Below are 27,307 nucleotides of genomic sequence, written 5' to 3'. Positions count from 1 at the left end.
CGCCTCACAGCAAGAAGGTCCGGGAAAAATGTCGCCTCACAGCAAGAAGGTTCTGGGTTCAAGCCCCGTGGCCGGCGAGGGCCTTTCTGTGCAGAGTTTGCATGTTCTCCCCATGTCCGCATGGGTTTCCTCCGGGTGCTCCGGTTTTCCCCACAGTCCAAAGACATGCAGGTTAGGTTAACTGGTGACTCTAAATTGAGCGTAGGTGTGAATGTGAGTGTGAATGGTTGTCTGTGTCTATGTGTCAGCCCTGTGGTGACCTGGCGACTTGTCCAGGGTGTACCCCGCCTTTCGGGGTATAGGCTCCAGCTTGCCTGCGACCCTGTAAAGTAGCTGGAGATAATGAGATGAGGAAAAAGACTACGAGTCTGTTTATGGACAGCACATTAAAACACCAACTTGTTCATAAACATAAAGCTACAATATCATGAAAGATTAAACACAAACAACCAGTGTGCGAAATAGATTTTGGTTGGGGGTCAGTGTCAGTGACCCTGGTCACCCAAAACTTAGATAATAAACTTTATGGGAATCAGTTGTTGTTATCCCGTAATAATATGTTATACCATAATAATAAGGTAAATAAACAATGTATAAATAAGAGGAAAGCTTTTATTCAAACTGATACTGCCATATCACGTGAAGGTATTTCTATAAGTATTTGCACATAAATTTAAAAAATTTTGTTTTACAAGGGTCTTTTTGGGACCCACCCTGGTCTTTTAAAATACATCTTTTGAGGGGGCTTGTGTAGTTTTGGGAGGGTCAACCCCCCCCCCCGACCCCTCCCCCCCCATTTCGCACACTGCAAAAAACGTATCATAGCCTACATGTTATTAATTAATTGCTTATACATGTTACAGTTAATTAATTGGCGGAAAGTGACGTTTGATTAGCGGTGGTATAGAGGGTTAGGATTTGATAAGTTATTTACTTCTTCCTAATCCTTTCCGAACACTATTATGTTACTGCCTTGTGGCTATGCTATTCTGTTTGTTTATGACGATGTTTTGATTATTGCATTTTTTATTTATTTATTTTTTTATCTTCTTTACTGTCCGGAATAAAACAATCAATCAATCAATCCTGATGTACTTCAGCCTTACAGAGACCAGTTTATACTTAAATTTTTACTGCTGCAACGTTTCAGTGGACTGCTTAACCACAGACGCGCAGCTTGTGAACAGGCAAGGCAGGCAACTGCTTGAGGCCCCCTGGCCCAGGGGCCCCCCGAGAGTCGGGGCCCGAGGGCTTATTTATTTATTTTTTCTCATCTCATTATCTCTAGCCGCTTTATCCTGTTCTACAGGGTCGCAGGCAAGCTGGAGCCTATCCCAGCTGACTACGGGCGAAAGACTGGACAAGTCACCAGGTCATCACAGGGCTGACACATAGACACAGACAACCATTCACACTCACATTCACACCTACGCTCAATTTAGAGTCACCAGTTAACCTAACCTGCATGTCTTTGGACTGTGGGGGAAACCGGAGCACCCGGAGGAAACCGACGCGGACACGGGGAGAACATGCAAACTCCACACAGAAAGGCCCTCGCTGGCCACGGGGCTCGAACCCGGACCTTCTTGCTGTGAGGCGACAGCGCTAACCACTACACCACCGTGCCGCCCGTATTTTTGTTTTTTTATTGTTCTTTACCATTGTATTTTCACATTTGGAATTTAAAAAACTTTGGTTTCATACATTTTTCGTTGGTGTCAGATTATTTATAACATATTGGTGATGAACACTGGTCAGAAGGGCCCCCTGGAAATTTTTGCTTGGGGCCACAACAGACTCTAGAATCGCCTCTGCTTAACCATTTATCTTTATTTCCTTTCCTTTTAAATTTAACCAGTGTAACGTAATATGTGGTTTATTTAAATACGTCCATAATTTTACTAAACTTCTGCAAGTCATAAGCACAAAGTCCCCCCCCCCCCCGCAAATTATTAACATAAACGCTGACGTCATTCAGGAACACACACACACAAAGGCATTAAACAGGTTATAGTCTCCCTATGTTCCAGCTCATGTATGTTTTTATCAGATCTGTACAGAGTCACACATTACAGCCTGTGTGTGTGTGTGTGTGTGGTACGTTTAGATCTAAATGTGTATGAAAATAGGAAGTGTTTTCAGCCGCAGGTTATATTAATAGGCTATAGTTTAACTTTTCCTGAGTCACTGACTGCTCAGATTATATTTACAGTCGTACATTTACGGGATGAAACCGGCTTGTTAGGTGGGTTGTTGTTGCTGCTGCTGTCTCCACCCCTACACACCTGGATGAAGTGGTGTGTGGCTGTAATGGCTGCAGGTGCTTTCCCGAGGTGAACCTTAGTGCACTTCGACAGCTTTTACAGAAGCGAAAGGAAAGGGTTTGCGCATTTGCTTTGAGGTTTCTGTAACCTGCAGTGCATGGTAAGTGTCCGCCAATTAGCGAAATGATATCGCAGGCTGTTTGGTCGATATGAAAGTCAGTACTGTAGCCGGCTCAGGCGTCGGAGAGGTGATACAGGGTTAATACTCCGCTCTTCGGGTTGCTTATCTGTGCAGTCGTGCCTGTCCGAGACGCTCTCAAGGTTAAAGGGAGTCGATTCAGTAGGCTACCTGTGTGCGAAGCTTTTCAGGTTTATCGCCTAAACCTTTCCAACTTCCTGAAGACTATTAGAAATAGTTTGCTTGTTTCGAAAGGTAATATAGGCTAAGCTAGTTTTAAGGTGCATAATGTTATATTTCGGTGAAAACAACAGGGCTATGGCGAGCATTAGACTTCTTTAGCGGGTAACTATGATAGAATATTATATAACAATCAGCTAGCTGACTGTTTCTTCTGCTTCTTCTTCCTCCTCCTCTACTTCTTCTTCCTCCTCTTCTTCCTCTTCTTCTTCTTCTTCCTCCTCCTCTACTTCTTCCTCTTCTAATTCTTCTTCCTCCTCCTCTTCTACTTTTTCTTCTTCCTCCTCCTCCTCCTCCTCCTCCTCCACTTCTTCTTCTTCTTCTTCCTCCTCCTCTTCTTCTAAGTCTTCTTCCTCCTCTTCTTCTTCCTCCCCTTCCTCCGCCACTACTTCTTCTACTTCTTCTTCTTCCTCCTCCTCTTCTTCTTCTACTTCTTCCTCCTTCTCTTCTTCTTCCTCCTCTTCCTCCTCCACCACCACTTCTTCTTCTTCTTCTTCTTCTTCTTCTTCTTCCTCCTCCTCCACTACTTCCTCCTCCTCCTCCTCCTCCTCCTCCTCCTCCTCCTCCTCCACTTCTTCTTCTTCTTCCTCCTCCTCTTCTTCTTCTTCCTCCTCCTCCTTCTCCTCCACCACTTCTTCTTCTTCCTCCTCCACCACTTCTTCTTTTTCTTCTTCTTCTAATTCTTCTTCCTCCTCTTCCTCCACCACTACTTCTTCTTCCTCCTCCTCCTCTACTTCTTCTTCCTCCTCCTCTTCTTCTTCCTCCTCCTCCACTTCTTCTTCTTCTTCTTCTTCTTCTTCTACTTCTTCCTCCTTCTCTTCTTCTTCTTCCTCCTCCTCCTCCACTTCTTCTTCTTCTTCTTCCTCCTCCTCCTCCTTCTCCTCCACCACTTCTTCTTCTTCCTCCTCCACCACTTCTTCTTTTTCTTCTTCTTCTAATTCTTCTTCCTCCTCTTCCTCCACCACTACTTCTTCTTCCTCCTCCTCTACTTCTTCTTCCTCCTCCTCTTCTTCTTCCTCCTCCTCCACTTCTTCTTCTTATTCCTCCTCTTCTTCTTCTTCTTCTTCTTCTACTTCTTCCTCCTTCTCTTCTTCTTCCTCCTCTTCCTCCTCCACCACCACTTCTTCTTCTTCCTCCTCCTCTTCTTCCTCCTCCTCCTCTTCTTCTTCTTCCTCCTCCTCTTCTTCTTCTACTTCTTCTTCTTCTTTCTCCTCCTCTTCTTCTTCTTCCTCCTCCTCCTCCTCCACCACTTCTTCTTCTTCCTCCTCCTCTTCCTCTTCTTCTTCTTCTTCTTCTTCTTCTTCTTCTTCCTCCTCTTCTACTACTTCTTCCTCCTCTTCTTCTTCTTCCTCCTCCTCTTCTTCTTCCTCCTCTTCCTCCTCCACCACTTCTTCTTCTTCCTCCTCCTCCTACTCCTCCTCCACTTCTTCTTCTTCTTCTTCTTCTTCTTCTGCCTCCTCCTCCTCTTCTTCTTCTTCTACTTCTTCTTTCTCCTCCTCTTCTTCTTCTTCTTCCTCCTCCTCTTCTTCTTCCTCCTCCTCTTCTTCTTTCTCCTCCTCCTCTTCTTCTTCTTCCTCCTCCTCCTTCTCCTCCACCACTTCTTCTTCTTCCTCCTCCTCCTCCTCTTCTTCTTCCTCCTCCTCTTCTTCTTCTTTTTCTTTTGCTGTAAAAAACAGTTTAATTTTGTGTCTGAGTTTTGTAAACAAGTGTTTATGGTTAAACTGAGGAGCCAGGCTTTACTCTCTAAGTGTTCATCTCAAAGTTTCACAATTTACCACATTTAAAATAATTTTAAAAGATTTAATTTATATATAAAGGCAGATTTAATTAAGACATTGTGTGAAAAAATATACATTTTGTTTTAAAATGTTTTAGATTCTATTCTGTATCCTCAGAATTAAATTTGTGTTCAGAGTTAAATTTTTTCAATGGATGTGGTTCATGACACAAGGGCACTTGGAAATGCCCTATGGAACTGCATGGACAGGATTTTCCTGATTTATATTTATAAATTATATCATTTCACATTGGTCGTAACTGCATGCCATTTAAATGAAGACATTTTAGCATGAGGATTTCTTTTGATTTACTTTGATGCCTTGTGCTTTGTGTTGTCATATCTGGCATTGTGCATGGATTATTCCTTTATTCATCTTCAGTAACAAATATATCCCAGTCAGGGTCATGTGATTCCAGAGCCTACCCTGGGAATACTGGGCACAAGACAGACAGCTTGGCAATTCATTCACAGGGGAAATTTAGAGTAGCCAGTATTGGCATGTTTGGGAGGGGGAAGAAACAAGAAAACCCAGAGGAAGCCCACATGAACATGGCAAGAGCATGTAAAACTTCATACAAACTACTCGGGTTCGACTGGAGACCCTGAAGCTATGAGGTGGCAGTGCTACCCGTCACCATGCTGCCTTATACAGTATTTGACTTACTTTCAGTTAATAGCAGGAGTGGAAAATACTTAGACTATTTATATTTTACAAAGTATTATTGAGTGAATACTTGGCTAGTGTTGCTGTGATTGATAGGTTAGGCTACAGTCACACTACAGCTTGTGATGCTTTGCAATGGGTTATTGATGAAAATTAAGCATTTGGTGGCAGTGCTTGTACCTTCAAAGTTTAGTGAGATATTTCTTTTTCCCAGGTACTAAACAAATCACTTGTGTTCTTGCTTATTTAAAGGTGCAATAGTCATTTTTCTTCTTATTACAAGAGCATGGAAAAATCTGTTGAACATGATAAAAAATAATGCCATCGCCTCAACTCAAGTGTTTTATGTGGCTGAGGAAACATGGTTAGAAAAATGCCTTCTGGTCTGCAAGGTTTGTTTGTGTTTGGAGGAGCCTCTTGTCAGTTATTTTATAGACACTCACCAGCATTGCATCACTCCACCCAATCTCATTCTGTGTCTCAATCTAGAAACTTCCCTTAGTACTCTTCCATGTAGTACTCTGTGCACACTATGTACTTACTTCCATAGTGCATGAATTTCAACAGGATAGTGTTGTCTCAAATCAGACAAGGCAAGTTGTACATCCATCCATCCATAGCCACTTATCCTGTTCTACAGGGTTGCAGGTAAGCTGGAGCCTATCCCAGCTGACTATGGGTGAGAGGCAGGGTACACACTGGACAAGTCACCAGATCATCGCAGGGCTGACACATAGACAAAAACAACCATTCACATCGACAGTCAATTTAGAGCCACCAATTAGCCTAACCTGCATGCCTTTGGACTGTGGAGGAAACCAGAGCACCCGGAGGAAACCCACGCAAACAACATGCAAACTTCACACAGAAAGACCCTTGTCAGCCACTGGGCTCGAACCCAGGACCTTCTTGTTGTGAGGCAACAGTGCTAACCACTACACCACCGTGCTGCCGCAAGTTGTAAACTTACCAGAAATGACAGTCACAACATTTGATTGCGATTGTCACATGAGCTGCTGAAATATCTACTGGCTTTTTTGCACACATCTTAAAAATTAACGTGTTTTTAATTTTCCTCACTTGTGTGTGCCCCCGCTTTACACGAAATGGAAATTATGCCATCATTGGTGTTAACAACGTGCCCTCCTCCAACTGTCTGAAAATAGGCTGGTGGTCTTTCTCCTTCCGCTACATAGCCAATATGGTGAGCACTGAGGATGAGAAGTGTCCAGCATTGTACACTCAACCTTTTTGACCATTATGAGTACAGCATCTAGGTACTCATAGTGCCCTGCATGTTGCCATACTTGTCAGTGTGAATGCACTTCTGCACTCAAAATAGCAAGTGTAAGTGTGGAAGTATGTAAATTGAGACATAGTGTCAGTCTCAAATCAGTAAATGTTGAGCGCAGACAGATAATTCTCCTATTAACTAAAATGCATAGACATGAAATATAGTGAAACTAGAAAAAATGCTGGCAGTGCTTTTCCAAGATGGAATCTATATCACGTTTTGAAATGCTTGAGTAGCTGGCTTTACATAGCCAATCAATTCAATACATTTTTCCTCATTATTTCATTTCATTTAAAAAAAAATGACAATAACTGCATTCATGACTATCCTCATAAATCATTATGAGCCAAATATTTTGTGTCAGGTATGCAGGCGACAGACAGATGTAAAGGCAGAACAGAGTGCTTATTAAGAACACAATGGCAAACAAATCCAAATTGTGAGGCAAAGGCAGTAATAGTAAACAGGCAATGGCCAGGCGAGACACAAACAGAATGTCAAAGGCAGAGACTATAATCGATAATCAAAACACAAACTGGGCCAATAACCAGGTGATCAGCACAAACTCTAAAGGTTTGACTAACTGACTAACTAAAGTTACTTCACAAAGTAACTGTGTAACTGAGAGTCCTTTAATATGTGAGCTATAATCAGGAACAGGTCTGTCTGATTACAATTCTGGAGACTGGGAATGGTGCGATGCATGATGATTGTTGTGGTCTACGATGGCCGTATTTGAAGGTCGCTGTGAATTCTGTGAAGTGGGTTCCTGAGTGCGAGCAGGTGAAGATGTAACACTTGCATGTTTATAAAGTCATAACTTGTCTTTCAAACAGCGTATCTTTTAGCTAGCAAGGCTAACATGTTAATACCACATCTTAAAGATCATAAGAGCTTATTACAAAGAAAAAAGGACAGTAAATGCCCTTGTGACCATCCTCATAAATCATTACAAGTTGTAGTATATTGTGTATACTCTTATAACTGGCAGTACGGTGGTGTAGTGGTTAGCACTGTCGCCTCACAGCAAGAAGGTTCTGGGTTCGAGCCCAGCAGCCGATGGGGGTCTTTCTGTGTGGAGTTTGCATGTTCTCCCCATGTCTGCGTGGGTTTCCTCCGGGTGCTCCGATTTCCCGCACAGTCCAAAGACATGCAGGTTAGGTTAATTGGTGGCTCTAAATTGACTGTAGGTGTGAGTGTGAATGGTTGTCTGTCTCTCTGTGTCAGCCCTGTGATGACCTGGCGACTTGTCCAGGGTGTACCCCGGCTCTCGCCCATAGTCAGTTTGGATAGGCTCCAGCTTGCCCATGACCCTATACAGGATAAGCGGTTACGGATAATGGATTGATGCATGGATTCTTGTAACTTTGCTTTTGTGGTTGAAAGTAATGTCATGACAGTCCTTGCAAATGCGAACTCCAGGTAAACCACCATAGTTTCTGGAGTTGGAGCTGTGTACACTGGTGGGCTAAAGGAGTTTAAAAAAGCATTCAAATCTGATTCAACTCCACCTACATAACATTTAGATTCCTAATCTTGCCAAATTTTGACAAATCTTGGCTAATGCACTTTTAAATGTAGATACATTTTGACATTTACTCAAGTAGACCACATCACGGCCTACAAAAACTCACCGGCCAACCTGCAGAAGCATATTGAGGTATGTAAATGTTTTACTCCAAGAGAAAGCTTGCAATGAAGTTGTCTGTGCTTTTAGAGCTAGCGATAGCATTGCAATAGTTATGCAGTCTGGTTAGTCAAATGACTTTCTATGGATTTGCCCGCCAAGTTGCCATCGCCTTGTCCACGGCTAACGTTAACACATAGCTAGTTAATTTGGACACTGTTAGTTAGCATGTAAAAACGGAGTTACACTAACATGAATAACGTTAACTTATCTGAAGTCCTTTCAGAAATACGTTTTAGCATAATCTTGCCAAATAAACAAAATTTAGAAATCTTTCTTTTCTAGTAGTGTTAGCTACTCAATATGATTTTGGGTTTGAAAAGAGTTTGCTAGCATGTCAGGTGGAGCTTCAGCTCTACAGGTTCTACGTACAAGTTAGTCAGTAAATCCAGTCAGTTGCTTCAGAGGCATTAGGTTTTGTAAGTGTTGTGGCAATAATACAATGATGCATTGACAGAAAATGTACTTTTAGTACTTAAGTATTTTTAAAAGCAAGTACTTCAGGACTTTAACTTCAGTAAAAATTTGACTGGACAACTTTCACTTGTATCAGAGTAACATTTAACCCGTGGGATCTGTACTTTGACTTAAGTAATAAACTTGGGTACTTTGTCCACCTCTGTTGTAAGGTAGTGTAGTTGTGGTCACATACACACCTTCCCCTTCTCAGGGCAATTTGCATGTTTTCAGTAAACAAAAAGATCATGGTGTTGAAACTACAAAACTACTTCCATCACATGGCCAAGTCAACCCTTCAATACAAAACTAATTACATGCTTATTATTTCATGATTATTTAGCTTTCCTTAGCATATCTGATTTATTTTTCTCTGTCATACTCCTATAGATCATAGGCCTTTGGCTGGAAGGATGGCAGATAACGTAAACACTGAAGCAGATGGACTTAGTGACATTTCAGCATGTGGTGAGGACTTATTCTCAACTGAAATGAGAGAAAATAACAGCACACAGATAAATAGTACAAAAAAGAAGAATGGCATTATGAAAACTGTCAGAAAAAGCATTCGACGAGTTGGAGAGATAAGTCCTTTGCCCTTCAAAAACAAAGAAAGGCCAAATACTGGAAATGACCATGGTACTTCCTCTGACTATATGGTACAATCTCCAACTTCACCAAGTAAGTACCACATTTCAAAAGTGTTGGGAAAAATATATTTTTCCTGTCTATACTGAGGCGTGCATACGGTACGCCTCAGTATAGACAGCCACCAATTCCTGGTTCTTTGTGCACTCTGTATACCTGTCTTTTTCTACTTCCTCTTTTTATTTACTTCTGCATAGGATCACTGTTGGCCACCCTAAAGGCTTTAGGTGATTCGTGATCATATAGTTATAATGTGATTTTTTTTTTTTACTTGTCCTTTTGTTTATGACACAATAGAAGAACAGCTTACAAAGCAGGAATCTGTTCGAAGGAGAATGTTTTTTGGAAGTAAGAAAGAAAATACGCCCAAACAAGAGCAGCTAAGCAGCAAAGAGGTTTTGCTATCATCAGAGGAGAAAACTTCAGAGGTGACAGGAGGAACAGCAAAGGTCTGGAAGTTATACATTCTACCTGAGATCCCCCCAGTACCTTTATCAGGTAATTGTGTTTTTAAAAAAAATTAAATAATTTTTAGCTTCACTGTTTATAGACATGAAAGGGGTAAACCCTAAGTATCTATGATGTCACACTTTTACACTCAGTTGGCAGCCACCGCACTTAAGGCATCTTCCTACATGCCTGATCCTATCGCTCTTGTTCTCTTAAAGAAAAGAAAAAGCAGCTGTTTCAAAATCAAATGTTTTCTGTAGACACAGATGAATTAGGTAGTTTTGTAGTTTGTGAGAAGTGCTTATTTGTGAGGGTAACATTTCTTGCGTTAATATTCACTTTAAACCAACTGAAGTGTTACATATTTTTTATGTATCTTCATTATCGTGTCTGCTTTTCTCTGTTTTTCCTATCTGTTTTTGTAGTAATGGAGATTAACAATTTCATTAAAAATAATGTATTGGAAGAGGCCTATCTCAATATACTCTCCTTGCGAAAAGAGATTCAATGTGAGCAAGAAGCACTGGGTGAAAAAGCTTTGCCAATGGAAATGTTAAGTAAACAGAAAGACTTGAGTATGCTCGACAACAACCTGCAAAATCAACTTACTGAAATTGTCCAGCAATCCTCTACCCAGCCTACTTGCAGGAAAGAACTACTGGTACAGGTGGCTGGCATCATCCAAGAAGAGGAAAAGAGGGAAGGAGATGTGGGGCAGACAGGGGGATGGAGAGATGTCTGGGGGGCTGCAGTAGAAAGTGGAGTGAAAGAGACAATTAAGAAGATTCACCTGGACAGCCATGAGGAAAATACTTCCTGGTTGGCCATACATTTAGGACAAGTGGGAAAAGTGATTGTTGAGCAGTTGGTGAAAGTAAAAGCAGAGCTTACGTCCTGTTACCCGCCAAGCTTTAATGTGTTCGAAACATATGTTTTGGCCTTTCATAAGGTCATGAGAGAACACTTGAAAGGGCTTCTGGAAAAAGTGACAGAAGTGAAGGATTACTACGCCCTTCTGGATTTTATTTTGAACCGTTACCACAGGTGAGGACCTGGTGATTAATAGAGTGTGTTCTTGAGTAATTGCAGTCCAATTATAAGATGAGATGTATTGGGAGTGTCATTCTCACATTAGGACAATTTGTACATCACCTATTATTTAACAATTATTCGCCGGTGAACTGAATATCAGTGGATAATAACTTAGACAAAGTCGAGATTTTTTAATGTAATTGTTTAAATTAATTGTTTAATTTAATGTTTTAATTTAATTGTTTTAGTATAAATACACAGGTGATTATTTAAAAAAATAGTTTAAAAATTTATTTCAAACTTCAAAAGTGGCATGCAAATGTAATAACGGTGCGGCGCAGGGTTGTGTCACTTATCTATGCCGACTCACATAAAATACTTTGTTTTGAAACAGATAAATCACAATTCCACCTTACCTTTGAATAGTTTCAGACCAAACTTCGCAGCATCTTTAGTGTTTTTTGAACAGCATTTTCTTTCATAATATTTGTAATTCTTCCTCACTTGACAAACAGATTGGCAGCCGTTTTGCCGAGTCGCCCGAGGTGATTATCGAGAAATAGTCCAAGTTTCTCGACCAATCAGTACGCGATTTCCTATAATCACCTGCATATTTATACTATCATTATTAATTATTCAAAGCTTGTTACATAGTTTGCATAGTAACTTCATTATCTGGCAATAAATTGATTAGCTGTGAAATCTAGCATTTTGAAGAAACTTGGAAAGTGCTAGTTTCATAATGATATTACTTAAGAACACTGTTTATAATTTTAGACATGAGACGAGAGATTAGCATGTCATTATGGTTTCTAGTTGCTGAATTAGTTTTCTGTTGTCTGTGAATTTGACTCCCCTTTGAGTGTTTGATTCACATTGTATAAAAACTATGAAAATGTGACTTAATGTCTTAGTATGTCTATATTCATTATTTTTTATACCATTAGTCTGCGTTTTTCATTGTTTATATAACATTTAATGCTGATAAACATGACCCGTTTTGTAGGTTATGGATTTAATTTTGAATGTCTCTGAAGAACTGATTACTGATCATTCATCTTAAATACATTGTGACTACACAGTTCCCTAAGATAGCGCAATACTTCCAAACACATGAATAATTCTGAAACTCAAATAATGGAGGCATTTACAGCAAAGGCTGTTCATTAGAAATTCATATTAGAGGCATAATTCAATTGTTCCCCCCTGCATTTTCTAAAAATGCACGATCTTATAAGGACAAAAGACTACTACCATATTACTAGATATTACCATAGTATTATATATTATTATTATTATAGTACTATATTATATTATTATATTACTACTTTAATAAATAGTCTAAAAGTTGTTTTATAAGAAACATTTTAATTGGTATAAGGCATGATTAATTTGATAGTGTTACATTTACTACAGTGAGAAGATTATGGGAAGCGATTCTTTACAGCTGGAATTGAAGGAGGAGCTGAAGACACTTAAACTAGATGATGATTTTTTAGATCAGATCAAGAATGCATACTGCGATCGCTTACAGGTAAGGTACAGATTAATATATGTAGTCTTGAAGTTTTGTGCCACTGAAACAAAGCTACTGTGATCAAATAACACACTTAATAATGAAAGATTCTTTGTGTGTAACAGGTAGATGTGAGATCATCTCTGGACAACATAATTAAGCTGGAACATGATGAGATGTGGAAAGACAAAAATAAACCACAGATTAATGAGGAACTTTACCTCTCTCACATTCACATGGACATCTTGATGGTATGCACCACAGAGTTGCTCACTTGACCAATATGGTTTAATTTAAATTCATTATTATTTACAATTTCAGCGAGCAGATATGCATGCAATACATCATTTTAAGTCTAGGGGGCAATCAAGTGTTTATGTATACTGTAGATCAGTGCATCAAATTGTGCTCTTCTTACCCCAGAATATTAACGGACCAATCCAGGCATCCAGTTTGCTTGATGTGAAACTGGAGCACAGAGTTATATGCTGCTGCCTTCAAGAGCTAAAGGAATTTCCCAAACGGTTTGTAATTCCATAACTCGTGGAAATAGCTTAACAAGATATTTATCATGGGGACACCAACATTTCACCGGCTCAGATTTTTCTACAACATTTGAAGTGTTTGACATAACATTAGTTAATTTACCACCAAAATATACAGTTAGGTCCATAAATATTTGGACAGAGGCAACATTTTTCTAATTTTGGTTCTGTACATTACCACAATGAATTTTGAACAAAACAATTCAGATGCAGTTGAAGTTCAGACTTTCAGCTTTAATTCAGTGGGTTGAACAAAATGATTGCATAAAAATGTGAGGAACTAAAGCATTTTTTAAACACAATCCCTTCATTTCAGGGGCTCAAAAGTAATTGGACAAATTAAATTATTGTAAATAAAATAAATAAAATGTTCATTTCTAATACTTGGTTGAAAACCCTTTGTTGGCAATGACTGCCTGAAGTCTTGAACTCATGGACATCACCAGACGCTGTGTTTCCTCCTTTTTAATGCTCTGCCAGGCCTTTACTGCAGCGGTTTTCAGTTGCTGTCTGTTTGTGGGCCTTTCTGTCTGAAGTTTAGTCTTTAACAAGTGAAATGCATGCTCAATTGGGTTGAGATCAGATGACTGACTTGACCATTCAAGAATATTCCACTTCTTTGCTTTAATAAACTCCTGGGTTGCTTTGGCTTTATGTTTTGGGTCATTGTCCATCTGTATTACAGTATGAAACGCCGACCAATCAGTTTGGCTGGATTTGAGCACACAGTATGTCTCTGAATACCTCAGAATTCATCCGGCTGCTTCTGTCCTGTGTCACATCATCAATAAACACTAGTGACCCAGTGCCACTGGCAGCCATGCATGCCCAAGCCATCACACTGCTTCCGCCATGTTTTACAGATGATGTGGTATGCTTTGGATCATGAGCTGTACCACGCCTTCACCATACTTTTTTCTTGCCATCATTCTGGTAGAGGTTGATCTTGGTTTCATCCGTCCAAAGAATGTTCTTGCAGAACTGTGCTGGCTTTTTTAGATGTTTTTTAGCAAAGTCCAATCTAGCCTTTTTATTCTTGAGGCTTATGAGTGGCTTGCACTGTGCAGTGAACCCTCTGTATTTACTTTCATGCAGTCTTCTCTTTATGGTAGATTTGGATATTGATACGCCTACCTCCTGGAGAGTGTTGTTCACTTGGTTGGCTGTTGTGAAGGGGTTTCTCTTCACCATGGAAATTATTCTGCGATCATCCACCACTGTTGTCGTCTGTGGGCGTCCAGGTCTTTTTGCATTGATGAGTTCACCAGTGCTTGCTTTCTTTCTTTCTCAGGATGTACCAAACTGTAGATTTTTGCCACTCCTAATACTGTAGCAATTTCTCGGATGTTTTTTTTCTGTTTTCGCAGCTTAAGGATGGCTTGTTTCACCTGTAGAGCTCCTTTGACTGCATGTTTTCGTCACAGCAAAATCTTCCAAATGCAAGCACCACACCTCAAATAAACTCCAGGCCTTTTATCTGCTTAATTGAGAATGAAGGAATTTCCCACACCTGCCCATGAAATAGCCTTTGAGTCAATTGTCCAATTACTTTTGGTCCCTTTAAAAACAGGGTGGCACATGTTAAGGAGCTGAAACTCCTAAACCCTTCATCCAATTTTAATGTGGATACCCTCAAATGAAAGCTGAAAGTATGGACTTCATGTCCATGTCCATTATATAATTATAACTTGAATATGTTTCAGTAAACAGGTAAAAAAACAAAATTTGTGTCAGTGTCCAAATATATATGCACCTAACTGTAGATCTGTTGTTTTGTTATGTTATTCTGTCACTCTGTTGTCCCCATGTCCGTGTGGGTTTCCTCTGGGTGCTCCGGTTTCCCCCACAGTCCAAAGACATGCAGGTTAGGTTAACTGGTGACTCTAAATTGACCGTAGGTGTGAATGTGAGTGTGAATGGTTGTCTGTGTCTATGTGTCAGCCCTGTGATGACCTGGCGACTTGTCCAGGGTGTACCCCGCCTTTCGCCCGTAGTCAGCTGGGATAGGCTCCAGCTTGCCTGCGACCCTGTAGAACAGGATAAAGTGGCTAGAGATAATGAGATGAGATGAGATGAGATAATGAGATGAGATTCTGTCACTCGCTGAAAGTATTCTGTCTGGAAAACACTTTCACTTTCATTCTCTATCATCTTTCTGTGCTACTGTAAGATTGGAGCTTTCTTGGTCCATATTCTTTTCTTGCTTCATATTTTCTGGCCATTTTCTTGCTTCATATTTCAGACCTCTAATTGAGGAATCATTGAGTGCATGACCTGAGAGATGTCTAGGGACAGCTTATATGAAAGAACACATCCTTTTTTTAAAAAAAAAAAAAGAGGATGTGTTCCATATGTCACTGGATTATAGCTATCTTATTATATATGAGTTCTTCTAAGCATAAATCAAAACCTGTGTTGAAATGCTGAGGTTTTAAAAAATTCTGGATTTCAACATACCATATTTTGCTTCACTTTGCTCTCTGTCTCTGTTTCTCCCTTTCCAAAGATTTGAGTCAGCCTTTGTACAATGGAACAAAACTCTTCTGGATCCTTCCCTATGGGCTGAATATCACATTACCTACATCAACAGCTTCAGAGATTTGAAGTATGTACTATCACACACTGTGAATCCCTAACACAAAATATGTCAAAGAATGTCAATGCTTTAATCCTCTAATGTACTCGTGTCAAACATCTAAAGTGGAGCACATAGTTTAAGTACAGTTTTCCACCAAACTCCCACACACTGAGTTTCTTATGTTTAGAGAGTTACTCTGTGTTGCTGTTTTCATGATTATATAATGAAGGAGCCTGCAGTGAAGTAGGCGAACAGAGCATTGTGGGCGTGTGACATTTAGATCTGATAGCACAGTGCTGTTTTCAAACACACTCAGATCCAACAGTGTTATTATGTTACTTTATTTTTTCACGGTCCGGTTTCCATCAAATCTGCGCTCTGACTGGCTGGCGAGCGGGTCCGTATCCTACGATACGGACCCCAGTTACGGACCCCGGTTACAGACCTCTGGCGACTCGCTCGTTCACAACAACAACAAACATAGTAGCAATTTTTGTCAACATTTATTTTCGCATTTCTCAGGAGAATAGCATTAATTTTACAGCATGCATAGTGATAACGACAGTCTTCACAGTAAAAGCGAGTTTTACTACCCTGAGGAAGAAGAAATAAAAGAAAACATTTCAGGAGAAAGCTAAAAACCTCTAACTGTTGCTAATGCTGAGCAAAAACAAGGCTGAATCCTGAATGACTCAATTTTGTATAAATAGGGGACTACATAGGCGGCAAAATGTAGTTTTTTTCCTGCCATGGAAGTGCACTTGTATACCGAGGAGGAAACAATTTGCATTACAGCCGTGAATGAGGATTCAAAATGTCGGCTCGCCTCAGCTCGGTTTTCCTTTTCAGGCGCTCTCGTTTTCTGTCAGAATTTGGTAAAGAAAAAAATAAATAATAAAAAACCTCTAACTCTTGCTAACGCCGAGCAAAAACATGTCTGAATCCTGAATGACTCCTATTTGTATAAATAGGGGACTACATAGGCGGCAAAATTTTTTTTTTCCTGCCATGGAAGTGCACTTGTATACCGAGGAGGAAGCAATTTGCATTACAGCCGTGAATGAGGATTCAAAATGGCGGCTCGGCTCGGTTTTCCCTTTCGGGTGTTCTCAGTTTCTGTTAGAATTTGGTAAAGAAAAAAATAAATATATTATTTACCAGCTTATGGTCGGTCTGTATGGTGAAATACCGTGACCACGGCCTTGAATACTGACCTCGGCCCAGAGGGCCTCGCTCAGTACTTTCAAGACCTCGGTCACGGTATTTCACGATACGGACCTCCCAGCTGGTAAATAACATATATATATTTTTTTTTTTTTTTTTGCTGTCCAAATCCTGCGCTCTGATTGGCTGTCAAGCGGGTCCGTATCCTATGGTACGGACCCCAGTTACGGACCCTGGTTACAGACCTCTGGCGACTCGCTCGTTCACAACAACAACAACAAACATAGTAGCATTTTTTGTCAACATTTATCTTTTTTATAAGATTTATTTATAAGATTATCAAAAATCTTATACATTTTTGCCAGCATCTCTCAGGAGAATAGCATTAGTTTTACATCATGGATAGCGATAACGACAGTCTTCACAGTGAAAGCGAGTTTTACTACCCTGAGGAAGAAGAAATAAAATAAAACATTTCAGGAGAAAGCTAAAAACCTGTAATTTGCTAACACCGAGCAAAAATATGGCTGAAGCCTGAATGACTCCTATTTGTATAAATAGGGGACTACATAGGCGGCAAAATGTAGTTTTTTTTCCTGCCATGGAAGTGCACGTGTATACTGAGGAGGAAGCAATTTGCATTACAGCCGTGAATGAGGATTCAAAATGGCGACTCAGCTCGGCTCGGTTTTCCCTTTCGGGCGCTCTCGTTTTCTGTTAGAATTTGGTAAAGAAAAAAATAAATATATTATTTACCAGCTTAAGGTCGGTCCGTATGGTGAAATACTGTGACCTCGGCCCAGAGGGCCTCACTCAGTACTTTCAAGACCTCGGTCACGGTATTTCACGATACGGGCCTCCCAGCTGGTAAATAACATTTATATCTTCAACTACTATCTAAGCCGGTATTTTTCTGACTTCAGAAAAATACTGAAGTCAGAAAAAAAAATTTCTGACCTTATTTGCCCTGTGCTATATCTTACAACCCAATTCTGAATTGCTTGGCCCTACTTCAACATAAATCAGATCATGCACCAAAATACCAACTAGATTAAAAAGCCATAATTATTTTATTCATAAATAAACAGCTGCCACTACTAAATGCCCATTCATACTGAATACACGTGTCATGCATCATGTAAACTGCTATTTATAGCAGATATGAGACAATGCAGTGACCAATGTTTTTTTTTTTTAATGCGATCTAGTATGGAGTTGCGTAGAATTATATGTGCCAAACATGTCATTATCAACAGTGATGAATTATAAGAAAGAAAAAGATGCCACAATGATTCAGGTACACAGATTCCGATACACTTGCAGTTCAATGGACTTCTGTTGAAGAGTATCTCATCTCATTATCTCTAGCCGCTTTATCCTGTTCTACAGGGTCGCAGGCAAGCTGGAGCCTATCCCAGCTGACTACGGGCAAAAGGCAGGGTACACCCTGGACAAGTCACCACAGGGCTGACACACAGACAACCATTCACACCTACGGTCAATTTAGAGTCACCAGTTAACCTAACCTGCATGTCTTTGGGGGAAACCAGAGCAAACCCACGCGGAGAACATGCAAACTCCACACAGAAAGGCCCTCACCAGCCACAGGACTTGAACCTGGACCGTCTTGCTGTGAGGCGACAGCACTAACCACTACACCACCGTACCGCCCTTGAAGAGTATCAGTTTCACATATGTTAAATCATGTGATTATATCCGGCAAGCTGTTAAGTCACATGATTTAATAGAAGCAGCACAGGAAAGTTTTTTCATATAGCTCACATTCAGTGCTTTGTGGGAAGTCCCTACAGCTCTGAAACAAAATCAGCTCTAACAAGTCAGCTATGTCTTGAATTACAGAACAAACCGGCTACAGTCTGTAAACCGGTTTGTATTCCTGCTTAAAGTTTAATTTAAGGACTAGTAGTAAATATTTCTCATAATGCAGAGCAAACTAATAGAGTCATTAATACCCAACCTACATACGTTCATTCATTCATGAATTCATTCATTCATTTTCCTTATGATTTTCCTTCTGGTTTTCCTCGTGGAAGGTACACTGGCAACAGGCTAAGAAAATCCCTGGTCCTAACCCAGAGTTCTCTATACCAGGTCACAGATGCCAGCTCCTCCTCATGGGGAATTCCCAAATGTTCCCAAGCCAACTGTGAGATATAATCTCTCCAGGAGGTCCTGGTTATTCCTGGGTTTCCCCAACCATTAGGACATGTCTGGTCTTTGGTATACAGCTCTAGTGAGAGCCAGTTAGGGGGCTTCCTTATAAATTTCATGAACTGGGAATTTTTGAATTGCAGGAGCAGTGGCTGTGCTGTCCATACTCACCACTGTGTTTTGTTTTGGTTTTTTTGTTTTGTTTTCTTTTTTTGGTCACGACCATTAGCTCAGCACCACGCAGTTAGGTCCATAAATATTTGGACAGAGGCAACATTTTTCTAATTTTGGTTCTGTACATTACCACAATGAATTGTGAACAAAACAATTCAGATGCAGTTGAAGTTCAGACTTTCAGCTTTAATTCAGTGGGTTGAACAAAATGATTGCTTAAAAATGTGAGGAACTAAAGCATTTTTTTTTAAACACAATCCCTTCATTTCAGGGGCTCAAAAGTAATTGGACAAATTAAATAATTGTAAATAAAATGTTCATTTCTAATACTTGGTTGAAAACCCTTTGTTGGCAATGACTGCCTGAAGTCTTGAACTCATGGACATCACCAGACGCTGTGTTTCCTCCTTTTTAATGCTCTGCCAGGCCTTTACTGCAGCGGTTTTCAGTTGCTGTTTGTTTGTGGGCCTTTCTGTCTGAAGTTTAGTCTTTAACAAGTGAAATGCATGCTCAATTAGGTTGAGATCAGGTGACTGACTTGGCCATTCAAGAATATTCCACTTCTTTGCTTTAATAAACTCCTGGGTTGCTTTGGCTTTATGTTTTGGGTCATTGTCCATCTGTATTACAGTATGAAACGCCGACCAATCAGTTTGGCTGGATTTGAGCACACAGTATGTCTCTGAATACCTCAGAATTCATCCGGCTGCTTCTGTCCTGTGTCACATCATCAATAAACACTAGTGACCCAGTGCCACTGGCAGCCATGCATGCCCAAGCCATCACACTGCCTCCGCCGTGTTTTACAGATGATGTGGTATGCTTTGGATCATGAGCTGTACCATGCCTTCACCATACTTTTTTCTTTCCATCATTCTGGTAGAGGTTGATCTTGGTTTCATCTGTCCAAAGAATGTTCTTCCAGAACTGTGCTGGCTTTTTTAGATGTTTTTTAGCAAAGTCCAATCTAGCCTTTTTATTCTTGAGGCTTATGAGTGGCTTGCACTGTGCAGTGAACCCTCTGTATTTACTTTCATGCAGTCTTCTATTTATGGTAGATTTGGATATTGATAGGCCTACCTCCTGGAGAGTGTTGTTCACTTGGTTGGCTGTTGTGAAGGGGTTTCTCTTCACCATGGAAATTATTCTGCGATCATCCACCACTGTTGTCTTCTATGAGTGTCCAGGTCTTTTTGCATTGATGAGTTCACCAGTGCTTTCTTTCTTTCTCAGGATGTACCAGACTGTAGATTTTGCCACTCCTAATATTGTAGCAATTTCTCGGATGGGTTTGTTCTGTTTTCGCAGCTTAAGGATGGCTTGTTTCACCTGCATGGAGAGCTCCTTTGACCGCATGTTTTCTTCACAGCAAAATCTTCCAAATGCAAGCACCACACCTCAAATAAACTCCAGGCCTTTTATCTGCTCTATAATGACATAACGAAGGAATTTCCCACACCTGCCCATGAAATAGCCTTTGAGTCAATTGTCCAATTACTTTTGGTCCCTTTAAAAACAGGGTGGCACATGTTAAGGAGCTGAAACTCCTAAACCCTTCATCCAATTTTAATGTGGATATCCTCAAATGAAAGCTGAAAGTATGGACTTTACAGTATGTCCATGTCCATTATATAACTATAACTTGAATATGTTTCAGTAAACAGGTTAAAAAAACAAAATTTGTGTCAGTGTCCAAATATATATGGACCTAACTGTAGGTGATGATAGGGACATAGATTGATAAACAGAGTAAACAGAGTACTAATTCTAAAAAATGAGCTCCTGCTCCACCACTTGTACAGTGACTATAACACTGCCATCTGTTTATCAGTCTCACATTCAACCGGGGCAAGGTCTGTTCCCTCACCTGAAGTGAACATCCCACTCATTTCTGGGAGATAATTTGCCTCATACATGGAGGTGCTACTTTTCTTAACAAATAATGTTCCCAAAGGCAGTTTGCATGACTGATACAGTGAGGCTATATCCACATTAATACATTTTAGTTTTTAAACAGCATTTTACAATGGAAACAATCTCTGTCCATACAAGCACTTTAGTTCCATCTAAAAATATTCGCCGTCCATACTAACACACCAGAAAACACATATCACACAACTGTTTATATATACTTGTTATGTGCTTTTTGGTATAAAAAGCTGATACAGTTTTCCTTCCTGGAAAAGGGTCACATGAGAGGAGCATGATGAATCAGGGAAGGATAGGTTGTGACTGAAAAGACCCAATCAGGAAGCGAACATCCAGACTAAAAGCAACACCAGTGTTTTCAAACTGAAATACAGCCATCAGCATTTCCAAAAGTCTCTGTTTTTGGGGCTCGAAAACTCAGGAGTAGTACAGTATAGACACCAGGCATAAATGTAGTAAAAGTTATGCATTTTAAAACTAAAATGTATTAATGTGGGGGCGGCACGGTGGTGTAGCAGTTAGCACTGTCGCCTCACAGTAAGAAGGTCCTGGGTTCGAGCCCAGTGGCCAACGAGGGCCTTTCTGTGTGGAGTTTGCATGTTGTCTGCGTGGGTTTTCTCCAGGCGCTCCAGTTTCTCCCACAGTTCAAAGACATGCAGGTTAGGCTAATTGGTGGCTCTAAATTGACCGTAGGTGTGAGTGTGAATGGTTGTTTGTCTCTATGTGTCGGCCCTGCAATGATCTGGCGACGTGTCCAGGGTGTACCCCGCCTCTCACCCATAGTCAGTTGGGATAGGCTCCAGCTTGCCTGCAACCTTGTACAGGATAAATCTCCACTAAAATTACAATTTTCTAAATAAGTGCACTACATGGTATGGAATAATGGCTTCTTTATGTTGGAGGCATGAAATGTCCAGTTGTGACCTCAGTAATATAATGTTCTATTTGGCATTTTGGTCAACATGGGTTAACCACACAAAATTTACTTCATGTTCTCCAATTTCTTCTACTTCTTCTTCCTCTTCTTCTTCTTCTTTTTTATTTTTTTACAAAGTTAATATTTAAAATATAAAAATCTCTATCTTCAAACTCACAGCTAAACTTAAGGTTCTATCTGCTATCATCATCTTCGATGAATTTAGATGAACACACAACATAAACAGCTGTGACCAGTCAGTATCTGTGTTCTATCTGTGCACTGGCAGAAAAGGGAAGACTAGAATTATGATGAGGTGAAATTTTTTTAACCATTGATATTTTGCATATGCTCAATGACAGTCATGTAAAGTGGCATGGGCGATATAGAAAATCATATCATGACAGTTGAAAGAATCTTTTTCTATATAAAATGTACATGATGATAGTTATACGAATAAAACAATAGTTATGTTCACAAAAGCTATAACCCTGTTTCCAAAAAAAGCTGGGATGCTGTGTAAAATGCAAATAAAAGCAATTGCGATGATTTGCAAACTATGGGAACTCTATATTTCACTGAAAATAGTGCAAACGTTGACACTGAGAAATTTTGTTGTTTGTAAAATATATGCTTATTTTAAATTTATTGCCAACAACATATTTCAAAAAAAGTTTATTAAAAAAAATTCTCAGTTTCAACATTTCATATGTTGTCTTTGTACTATTTTCAATAAAATATAGAGTTTCCATGATTTGCAGAATCATCACATTCTGTTTTTATTGACAGTTTACAAAGCGTCCCACCTTTTTAAGATACAAAAAAATGCCTCCAAACAGTAATGACATGTTTTTTAAAAAGCCTCTGGAACACGACAAAGATATTGTTCTATTCAATATCAATTAACATTTATTATTTAGAAAATAAGAGAGGTTCAAACACCTGGTACAAAAATTGACATCCAATCAGCTACTTGCCACCATGAGTAACCAGTCAGTGTTACAGCGATATTGACAATACCCATGATGTATCTCAATAAAGCATATTGTGGCATAAATTATAACAATAAAGATATTATTTCTTGGCCCGGCCCTAAAAAGTAGGTGTATAAAATTATATTGGTCTACCATATTCACTGATTTTATGACTTGCAAAAGTTCTGGTACATTGTAGCTAACATTAGATTATACAACATATTATCATTAAATATTATCAACATGAGTTATTTACATACAATGTGCTTAATAAAGACAGCATGGTGGTGTAGTGGTTAGCACTGTCGCCTCACAACAAGAAGGTCCTGGGTTTGAGCCCAGTGGATGACGGGGGCCTTTCTGTGTGGAGTTTGCATGTTCTCCCTGTGTCTGCATGGGTTTCCTCCTGGTGATCCGGTTTCCCCCACAGTCCAAAGACATGCAGGTTAGGTTAACTGGTGACTCTAAATTGACCGTAGGTGTGAATGTGAGTGTGAATGGTTGTCTGTGTCTATGTGTCAGCCCTGTGATGACCTGGCGACTTGTCCAGGGTGTACCCCGCCTTTCGCCCGTAGTCAGCTGGGATAGGCTCCAGCTTGCCTGCGACCCTGTAGGACAGGATAAGCAGCTACAGATTATGGATGGATGAATGGATGGATGGAATGTGCTTAATAAATTAAACTTTTGCACTAAAGGTCAGCTATATTGACGATACTGTCAAGTGTTTTATATTATATTTTAAGGTAAAATCTCTTGTGTAGGAATGTATTCACATTCATTATTTAGTAATTAGTAAAATTTATCTTACATTTTAGATCTTTGAGAATACATTGTCCTGGCACTGTTGTTGTTATTTTATGTTCCTGTTTCTGGGAAAGGAAGGCCAGATATGATTTTATATGACTTGTTCTATGATGTTTAGAGTCTTTAGAAGTTTTGAGAACGCTTTTAACATCACACAATATTAACTAGTTTGCTTGTGTGTATGTGTGGGGGTGATTTTCAAGCGAGCAAATTGAGAACTACAGAAAGCAATGTCCAAGTCAGGTGGAACAGCTGCGTGAGGAGATAAATGGACTGGTTAACATACTGAGCCAGGCCCTTCTAGAGCATTTCAAAACTGATACTAAGGTAAAGAAAATCATGAGTGGGCATCTCTGACTCATTTGACATATAATAACATGTTTCGATAAATGAACTTGTAACTTCTTAATACTCTTTATAGCCTCTGCTAAAGATGATGATGACAAAGAAGTGGCTGTCCTCTGATGAAGACTTTCAACAATTGCATGAAAAAATTGAAACTCTGTCCCAACAGTGCAAACACATGAGTCCCCAACATGTACAGGTATGAACGGTTACTGATGTACAGTGGTGCTTGAAAGTTTGTGAACCCCTTAGAATTTTCTATATTTCTGCATAAATATGACCTAAAACATCATCAGATTTTCACACAAGTCCTAAAAGTAGATAAAGAGAACCCAGTTAAACAAATGAGACAAAAATATTATACTTGGTCATTTATTTATTGAGGGCGGCACGGTGGTGTAGTGGTTAGCGCTGTCGCCTCACAGCAAGAAGGTCCAAGTTTGAGCCCCGTGGCCGGCGAGGGCCTTTCTGTGCGGAGTTTGCATGTTCTCCCCGTGTCCGCGTGGGTTTCCTCCGGGTGCTCCGGTTTCCCCCACAGTCCAAAGACATGCAGGTTAGGTTAACTGGTGACTCTAAATTGACCGTAGGTGTGAATGTGAGTGTGAATGGTTGTCTGTGTCTATGTGTCAGCCCTGTGATGACCTGGCGACTTGTCCAGGGTGTACCCCGCCTTTCGCCCGTAGTCAGCTGGGATAGGCTCCAGCTTGCCTGCGACCCTGTAGAAGGATAAAGCGGCTAGAGATAATGAGATGAGATGAGATTTATTTATTGAGGAAAATGATCCAATATTACATATCTGTGAGTGGCAAAAGTATGTGAACCTTTGCTTTCAGTATCTGGTGTGACCCCCTTGTGCAGCAATAACTGCAACTAAATGTTTCTGGTAACTGTTGATCAGTCCTACACACCGGCTTGGAGGAATTTTAGCCCATTCCTCCATACAGAACAGCTTCAACTCTGGGATGTTGGTGGGTTTCCTCACATGAACTGCTTGCTTCAGGTCCTTCCACAACATTTTCACTGGATTAAGGTCTGGACTTTGACTTGGCCATTCCAAAACATTAACTTTATTCTTCTTTAACCATTCTTTAATAGAACAACTTGTGTGCTTAGGGTCGTTGTCTTGCTGCATGACCCATCTTCTCTGGAGATTCAGTTCATGGACAGATGTCCTGACATTTTCCTTTAGAATTCGCTGGTATAATTTAGAATTCATTGTTCCATCAATGATGGCAAGCCATCCTGGCCCAGATGCAGCAAAACAGGCCCAAACCATGATACTACCACCACCATGTTTCACAGATGGGATAAGGTTCTTATGCTGGAATGCAGTGTTTTCCTTTCTCCATACATAACGCTTCTCATTTCAACCAAAAAGTTCTATTTTGGTCTCATCCATCCACAAAACATTTTTGCAATAGCCTTTTGGCTTGTCCACATGATCTTTAGCAAACTGCAGACGAGCAGCAATGTTCTTTTTGGAGAGCAGTGGCTTTCTCCTTGCAATCCTGCCATGCACACCATTGTTGTTCAGTGTTCTCCTGATGGTGGACTCAATGAACATTAACATTAGCCAATGTGAGAGAGGCCTTCAGTTGCTTAGAAGTTACCCTGGGGTCTTTTGTGACGTCACTGACTATTACACGCCTTGCTCTTGGAGTGATCTTTGTTGGTCGACCACTCCTGGGGAGGGTAACAATGGTCTTGAATTTCCTCCATTTGTACACAATATGTCTGACTGTGGACTGGTGGAGTCCAAACTCTTTAGAGATGGTTTTGTAACCTTTTCCAGCCTGATGAGCATCAACAACGCTTTTTCTGAGGTCCTCAGAAATCTCCTTTGTTCGTGCCATGATACACTTCCACAAACATGTTGTGAAGATCAGACTTTGATAGATCCCTGTTCTTTAAATAAAACAGGGTGCTCACTCACACCTGATTGTCGTCCCATTGATTGAAAACACCTGACTCTAATTTCACCTTCAAATTAACTGCTAATCTTAGAGGTTCATGTACTTTTGCCACTCACAGATATGTAATATTGGATCATTTTCCTCAATAAATAAATGACTAAGTATAATATTTTTGTCTCATTTGTTTAACTGGGTTCTCTTTATCTACTTTTAGGACTTGTGTGAAAATCTGATGATGTTTTAGGTCATATTTATGCAGAAATATAGAAAATTCTAAAGGGTTCACAAACTTTCAAGCACCACTGTATATGCTATGTCATGAACACCAACCAGTCCTGCACTCCAGTAAAATACTTTGACATATAAATCATAGCATGGAATAATTGGGGATGAAAATTAATAGCAATAATGTAATGTACTGCTTTATAAAAAAGTATTTTTATTTAAAATTTGTAAAATGTCTTTCTTAAGTCATTTGATTATTAAAGTGTCATTGAGGCAGTTCAGGTTGGATACAAATGCAGTTTTATTTAAGAAAATAAACAAATGCAAGCCAGGTCAGGGCAGAAAGAAAGATGACGGTAACAAACCAGAGTCAAAACCATTAGATCAAAAAAACAAAACAAATACTCCGTGACATCACAGAGTTTCGTAATGACTGTGTGTGTGTTTGTGTGGGTGGGTGGGTGAGATTGAGAGCAGGTGTCACGAGGTAGAAGTTTGGTAAACTTGAATATGGATATGACTCATGTGACTGCATTTGTGATCCTTGTTTGAACTTGTTTTGATATTGTTTTGATTTGACAACTGACAAACAAGGAATACCAATAACTTGTATGGTAACCAGTAACCCACCCACCTACAGTGATGGCTGAAAGTTTGTGAACCCTTTAGAATTTTCTATATTTCTGCATAAATATGACCTAAAACATCATGCATTCCAGCATAAGAACCTTATCCCATCTGTGAAACATGGTGGTGGTAGCATCATGGTTTGGGCCTGTTTTGCTGCATCTAGGCCAGGACGGCTTGCCATCATTGATGGAACAATGAATTTTGAATTATGCCAGCGAATTCTAAAGGAAAATGTCAGGACATCTGTCCATAAACTGAATCTCAAGGGAAGGTGGGTCATGCAGCAAGACAACGACCCTAAGCACACAAGTCGTTCTACCAAAGAATGGTTAAAGAAGAATAAAGTTAATGTTTTGGAATGGCAAAGTCAAAGTCCTGACCTTAATCCAATCAAAATGTTGTGGAAGGACCTGAAGCGAGCAGTTCATGTGAGGAAACCCACCAACATCCCAGAGCTGAAGCTGTTCTGTATGGAGGAATGGGCTAAAGTTCCTCCAAGCCGGTGTGCAGGACTGATCAACAGTTACCGCAAACATTTAGTTGCAGTTATTGCTGCACAAGGGGGTCACACCATATACTGAAAGCAAAGGTTCACATACTTTTGCCACTCACAGATATGTAATACTGGATCATTTTCCTCAATAAATAAATGACAAAGTATAATATTTTTGTCTAATTTGTTTAACTGGGTTCTCTTTATCTACTTTTAGGACTTGTGTGAAAATCTGA

General features: G+C 40.0%; 1 protein-coding gene across 2 annotated transcripts in view; it reads left to right on the top strand.

Moving 5' to 3' along the window:
• The first annotated feature begins 2,269 nt into the window (after positions 1-2,269).
• exoc3l4 (exocyst complex component 3-like 4) overlaps positions 2,270-27,307 on the top strand; it is a 38,384-nt gene continuing 13,346 nt past the window's right edge. For both annotated transcript variants that reach the window (XM_060925847.1, XM_060925846.1), the window contains exons 1-10: positions 2,270-2,424; positions 8,954-9,244; positions 9,509-9,709; positions 10,087-10,705; positions 12,110-12,227; positions 12,335-12,460; positions 12,633-12,733; positions 15,261-15,359; positions 23,669-23,792; positions 23,887-24,009. In XM_060925847.1, the coding sequence (XP_060781830.1) occupies positions 8,977-9,244; positions 9,509-9,709; positions 10,087-10,705; positions 12,110-12,227; positions 12,335-12,460; positions 12,633-12,733; positions 15,261-15,359; positions 23,669-23,792; positions 23,887-24,009 (1,779 nt within the window). In that variant the 5' untranslated portion in view covers positions 2,270-2,424; positions 8,954-8,976. The remainder of the gene's footprint in view (positions 2,425-8,953; positions 9,245-9,508; positions 9,710-10,086; positions 10,706-12,109; positions 12,228-12,334; positions 12,461-12,632; positions 12,734-15,260; positions 15,360-23,668; positions 23,793-23,886; positions 24,010-27,307) is intronic.

The sequence above is a fragment of the Neoarius graeffei genome, chromosome 7, assembly GCF_027579695.1.
Source record: "Neoarius graeffei isolate fNeoGra1 chromosome 7, fNeoGra1.pri, whole genome shotgun sequence".
Classification (NCBI taxonomy): domain Eukaryota; kingdom Metazoa; phylum Chordata; class Actinopteri; order Siluriformes; family Ariidae; genus Neoarius; species Neoarius graeffei.
The sequence above is the reverse complement of the archived record's forward strand: the minus strand, read 5'-3'. Positions and strand labels throughout refer to the sequence as shown.